The sequence below is a fragment of the Amblyomma maculatum genome, chromosome 7 (genome assembly GCF_055883805.1).
Source record: "Amblyomma maculatum isolate TAMU_Amacu chromosome 7, ASM5588380v1, whole genome shotgun sequence".
NCBI lineage: Eukaryota > Metazoa > Arthropoda > Arachnida > Ixodida > Ixodidae > Amblyomma > Amblyomma maculatum.
Genome location: NC_139350.1, coordinates 91,834,378 through 91,840,377, shown reverse-complemented (window position 1 = coordinate 91,840,377; position 6,000 = coordinate 91,834,378). Strand labels below are relative to the sequence as shown.

The 6,000-nt window shown below is 44.1% G+C and overlaps 1 protein-coding gene across 1 annotated transcript; it reads left to right on the top strand.

The window, feature by feature from the left end:
- The first annotated feature begins 2,275 nt into the window (after nucleotides 1–2,275).
- Nucleotides 2,276–4,322, top strand: LOC146183951 (uncharacterized). Its single transcript, XM_084608776.1, has 2 exons — nucleotides 2,276–2,632; nucleotides 3,405–4,322. The coding sequence occupies exons 1-2, from the start codon at nucleotides 2,307–2,309 to the stop codon at nucleotides 3,994–3,996; spliced, it is 918 nt and encodes a 305-aa protein (XP_084464902.1). The 5' UTR covers nucleotides 2,276–2,306; the 3' UTR covers nucleotides 3,997–4,322.
- The last annotated feature ends 1,678 nt before the right edge of the window (nucleotides 4,323–6,000 follow it).

The window sequence follows — 6,000 nt, the reverse complement described above, 5'->3', positions numbered from 1 at the left end:
GTTACGCTCTCCGCCGCCGCAAGGGGTGACACCTGCTCACTGTTCGCTCCGCGTCTGCTTCAGCGGCGGCGGGTGGCTTTTGCATGGTTTCGCGCTGTCGCTAGCTTGTTTCGTGGTAAGTGCATCCCCGAAATGAAAGGGCACAGCTGGTAGATGCTGCAGCGGCATGTCGTCAGCGTACTACACACGTGAACCGAGTCTTTATATAAAAAACACTGTCGCTCAGCAAACGTTCGACAAGCATATGACATTCATTGCGGCATGGTAGCTACTTTTGCCCATTTTAATCCGAATTTTCCCCAAGCATGCACAAGAATAGCAAAAACTAAAAAAAGAATCTGAACGAGCACTGATCAGATCGAAGCTTCTTCGAGGCTAACATTACAGCAACTCGACTGTAACAGCAAAACCGTCTTTCAGCGTTAGATTCGAAACCATCCATATATAGCACCGAAGATTAAACTAACTTCATAAAAATGTATTGTAAGTTGCATAATGCTTGCATGATATAAAGTATTAGTATAACAGTCAAAGTAAAGACTGGAAGGTTGAGTTTTCAATGTTATTATAATTTATATATTAGCAAATGTGCTGTATTTAAACATTATTTTATTTTGCAAATAAATGCTGTTTTAATGAAATTCACGGTGGCGGATCGCGGATCATGCTAAGCTAAATCTCTCTAATGACGCAGCTGGTGATACTCGATTGCAGTTGCTGACAAACGAGTTAACTTGCTATATCGAAAGCATCCAAGAAACTTCTAAAGCGTTAAAGAAGGAAACTTTCACTGAAGAAACATTTCAAGAAATGCTGTTCATCACGAGTTTACTGTACAAGTGGTAGAATCCCTCCTGGGGAAAGGTGTCGGCTCCGTCCTCACCAGGAAACTCAATATGGCCTCATTGAGTCTCTCTTGAGGAAAGTAAGGCTAATGTGCGGAGAGAACGACATGCTAAATGAGAGGGCCGTAACAGCGGCACTTGACCACATTGTCAAGACGGACGTTTCATCTTGGAGCAAAATCAAGGCAGTTTTCTTCGATGCCAAAGAATCATTTCTACTCGGCTACAATCGGTAACCGAGGAAATGACGGAGTTGTGGTGGCATCTCCTGTCATCCCATTACTGTCACATATTCCGGTTTAGCTTACGTCGATGGATACATTGATAAGTTAATCAGTGACCTCGGGTGTGACGCTGTGCTATCTTTTTTGAAACTAGCGAAAGAAGCAGCCCCATGTGCACTCTTCTACGAGGACAAGAATTCTAGTGGACTGCATTATCAAAAACCAGAATTTATTGCCTTATTGGACATCATCATCATCGTAATCATCATCAGCCTGACTATACCCACTGCAGGGCGAAGGCCTCTCCCATATTTCTCCACTTAACCAGGTTCTGTGCTAGCTGCATCCACTTGACCCCTGCGAACTTCTTAATCTCATCCGCCCACCTAACTTTCTGCCGCCCCCTGCTACGCTTTCCTTCCCTTGGAATCCAGTTTGTTACCCAAAGCGACCATCGGCTAACCTCTCTTCGCACTACATGTCCTGCCCATGTCCATTTCTTCTTATACCTCTGTCACACGAGCAAATTTAATCTCATTCGAATCGAATGACATTCGATGCATCGAATGTCATTCGTTTTCATTTGGTGCTACACGGTGAAAAATAATGTCATTCGCAAATGATGGCAATGACGATCAAGAACTCTAAAACTGTACAGTTTAAAAATTTAGGTGCGCTATAAAATCGTTTAAAAACTTTCTTAGTATTTTTTAAAGGAAGGAAAAAATATTTATTGAAGTTAACCGTCAAAAACCCACATCAGTTCGATGATTAAGCCAAGCTTTGACCAAAGGCAACCAGGAGCCAACTACAGATCCTACAGATCCGATAAATGTCAACAACCAACATGGCTGACATGGCGCTGTGCGGAGGAAGTGCGGTCGACGCGGTTGATATGCAGAAAGTGAAAACTCTAGTCGCCTCTTACTTGTATTTCCGAGTTAAACGGAAACACGAAGAGGAGGTGCTACAATTAGCAATAGAAGCCCAGTCTAAAATCAACGAAAGCGTGGCAATGAGGCTGGTTAATAATTCTTGTGCCATTGCTGGAATAGTAGCTGCCGACCGTGTAGTTCACCGTGAACGGTGGGCATTTCAACGGAATGAACGCTGGTTCGAAGACTCTTTGCCGCACCTTGCAGAAAACCACTTTAAGCAAGCGTTTCGTGTGTCGCCAACGACATTCCGATATATTGCGGAGTCTTGCAAGCTCGACTTAGAGCGCGAAACCACAAATATGAGGCAGCCCTTGTCTGTCGAGAAAAGGGTGGCCGTTGGGCTATATCGGCTTTGTTCAAGCTCCGAAGACCGTACGATTGCCCATCTCTTCGGAATTGGCCGCTCAACTGAGAACTTCGTGTTCCGAGAGGTGTGCAGCGCCATCATTAATCTACTTGAGGCAAAGTGGCTCCATATGGTCCGGCACCACAAATTGAAGGAACATGTCAAGGAATTCTTCTCCTTCACTGGCTTTCCACAGGGAATCGGCGCTCTCGACGGTTGCCATTTCCCGATATCCCCGCCCAAAGACAACGCCATTGATTACCATAACTACAAAGGGTGGTAGGTACCTTGCAGACTTCTTATGTGGCCGCGAAATTTTAGTGAATTGACATTTTATTCTCGTTGTATCGTGATATATAATTCATAGCTAATCGTTACTAAACAAGCTTTACAAATAGTAGCTGTCAAATGCAGACGTTTCTGCAGAAAATGAGTCTTTTTTTTGTTCCTGCGGGAAGTGTAATATGGTGTATTTTCTGCGATTTCCTATGCTAGAATTTCATAATTACTGTTGTCCACTGTCTGTGTACCGTCACTGTATAAGTACGCATCGGCCTCAAAAAGTTGAGATATTTTGCCGAATTAGCAGTTGCTTCCAAGCAACGTCCTGCTGTACAGTGGTAGTAGGAAGAGACTATTGCCAACACCAGCATGTGCTACTTTTGCCCCCACGTTGCCTAATTCCCCCCCCCCCCCCCCGCCCCTTTGTTTATTTTTTTCCCCAGCAACATAGAAATATTGTGATTCGCGATGGAGAGGTCAAGGCTAAAGATGTTGCAGCAGCGTGCCAGTCTGTGCACATAGCCTACATGCAGTGGAGTGCAGGATCCTGTGCCCATAGCATTCCTTTAAAGAAGAAACATAAGCATGCATGCATAAGACCACAGCTTACATGCTGTGTGGCCTGCACCTGTTGCTGAACTAAACAGCTCTTTGAGAAGGACGTTTTTTCAGCATGGCTGTTTTTGGCAGTTGGGCACATCACAAATAGGACTATCCGCTGTTGCATATGAGCGAAAAATCAATTGTTTTTATCGTTTCTTCTGTGCAGGTACAGTATAATACTGCTGGCCTTGGTAGACCATCACTACCGTTTCCGGTACATCAATATTGGAGCCCCCGGCCGATGCCATGATGCCAACGTGTATGGACGCTCCAAGCTGTGTACACTTATCGATGATGGACACTTTGAATCGCCTGTGGCCACAATCGAAGGTGTTGCTGTGACACCGGTTATACTCTGCGATCAGGCTTTCCCCTTGACTTCAACATTGCTGAAACCATTTCCGAGTACATCATCACCTGGAACCTGCGAAGCCGCCTACAACTACAACCTCTCTAGAACAAGACGCATAGTGGAGAATGCGTTTGGAAGACTTAAAGCTCGCTTTCGCTTTGTGATGAAGCGGATGGAATGCAAGGTGTCCAATGCGAAGCAAGCCATCAGGGCCGCATGTGTTCTTCACAACATATGTGAAGCATTCAGAGACACTGTGGATTCGCAGTGGGAGCGAGACGTGCCTGCCTTTGATGCACTCTTCCAGCAGCCATCGCACACTACTACTCTGTCACGTGGGAATGGACATGATGTCCGAGCTGCTCTTGCTCAGTACTTCTGGAGGCGTGCTCAGCAGGCTACATGACCAGCAGCTTTGCACAACAGAACCAGAAGTGTTGTAGCCGTCACAATTATTTCCCCTCGTTTTATTGCTGCATTTTGTGTAAAAGTGTTTGCCTTTTAATGTAAACTGCTTTGATATTTTAACTACTCCAGAATGATATATTTGCATCCAATTTTTATTCTAGTAACCACTTCGAAATGAAGTATTTGATATTTGCTCACACTTATAATTTTCAGCTCTTTGAATAAATTAGGAAAACGGTAGGCTTTCATATTGCGCAGCTGGTAGAGGAGAGCCAGTGATTCCTTCACGAGTCGGTTCGAAGCTACACTGCCTTCTGTATAGCTTTATCAGAAACGGCAATATGTTTGTATTCTGATGTTTTCAGTTTAACTGAATAATCATTTCGCATTGAATAATCTTTTATGCTGTCCATTATTATTGGCCACTGCTTTCCTGTCACTTCAGTGGTCAAGGAATACAATGAGAAGTCTGCAAACTTGAAAAGTAGCTTGAAAGGCACTCCGGAGGTGAATTCAAGAGTAATCATGCTACTTGACAGACAAGGCAGAAGTGGTTCTGTATGCAAGGAATATTTATTTTTTTAATATTTCCTTCAAGCATGAAAGAAATTGTTCTTCACGCTGCGCACCTTGCTCTTGCAGGTGAATTTGTTTTTCTTGAAATTCCTGTGTCTTCTTCATTCCTGTCTCTAGTAGTAGGTGCAGCTGCCGCTGCTCCTGAATAAGTTGTCCTAGCGCGTTTGCTTGCGACGGTCGTTTTGCCCTCTTTTCTTGCGGCTCCGTTGAGGTCAGGTGGCAGATGTTTGATTCCGCTGGCTCAACTGCTGTAGCAGACTGTTCAAATGCTTCACACGCATCATTCTCTACAGAGCAGGGTGCGTCCTCATACTGGCTGGCGGGTGCGGCATCATATTCTTGGGTGCTGTACCCAGTCTCCATTTGGTGGATGAGCTAGAAAGCAATGGCAATGAGATAATAATAATAATATCCGAAGCATTTTGAAGCATTCTTCAGTGCAAGCAAATAATATGAATCTACAGCCTATTGAAAATGGCAAGATGTAGTATTACATAGCACTAGGAAATTGTGCTGACATGTACCTGCAGCATATTAAGCACTGCTCAGTGCTGCAAATAGGACGAAAGGTTTTCTTATAAGTGGCATTTTATAATGCCACTGTTAACAAATATAACTATACACAACAGGCAGATATGTGAACAAGGGAACTGTAACATTCCCAAAATGTCATTTATTTTTTATTACCAGTGAACATCTGCAGCAAAATGCTTTCAAGATGTGCACGTCTTACCTCTTCCACAGTGTAGCACTGGCTTTCTTCCATCTCTCTCTGGTTGTTCATCGGCAACGTATTGAGAAATTTATGTATATCCCAGTAATAGGACCAAGTTATCCGTCCTTGCCCTGTCCCTTTTTTTTTTGTTGATGTCTCTGCAACAATAAAAAAAAAAATTAGCGCTTTGCTAATACATTTTCAGCACGTATACAACTCTCTGCAATGTCCTTTGGCCCCGAAACAATAAATAATGTATCTCAAGTATGCATTGTGTTGGCTGCATGATATAGTGCACGACACGCAGCTGATAAAGACGACTAAAGGTGAAAAACTGATTAAAATTTAGTGCAGTGCTTCTCAATCGGCCTGCACCGCTGAATGCATCGTACAATATACGACAAGCTATATCTCGTAGTGGAGCGGAAGCTTCGACCGCATGATGACTGCTTTCCGACATCGGCAGCTGGCTGTGCAGCTACGTGAAAACTTGTCAGCTGCCCCATTGATCCAGGATCGCACAAGGAATTTCATAATCCTCTAGTGAAAATTACTAAATTACCGTACTTTATACCGTGGCGGCTGCGTTTTCAAGCGAATTGTGCTGCGCGACGTCGGGGCACATTAAAGCGCAAGTGATATAATAATCATCCAAGGCTTTCCACAACGGCGTCCCTCGGAGCCTGCGTGTAGCGTCTCGACGTTAAACCG

Coding starts and splice junctions, on each gene's coding strand:
- LOC146183951 (XM_084608776.1), top strand. CDS start 2,307: ATGAGGCAGCCCTTGTCTGTCGAGAAAAGGGTGGCCGTTGGGCTATAT. Junction 2,633..3,404: donor TACCATAACTACAAAGGGTG/GTAGGTACCTTG, acceptor TCTTCTGTGCAG/GTACAGTATAATACTGCTGG.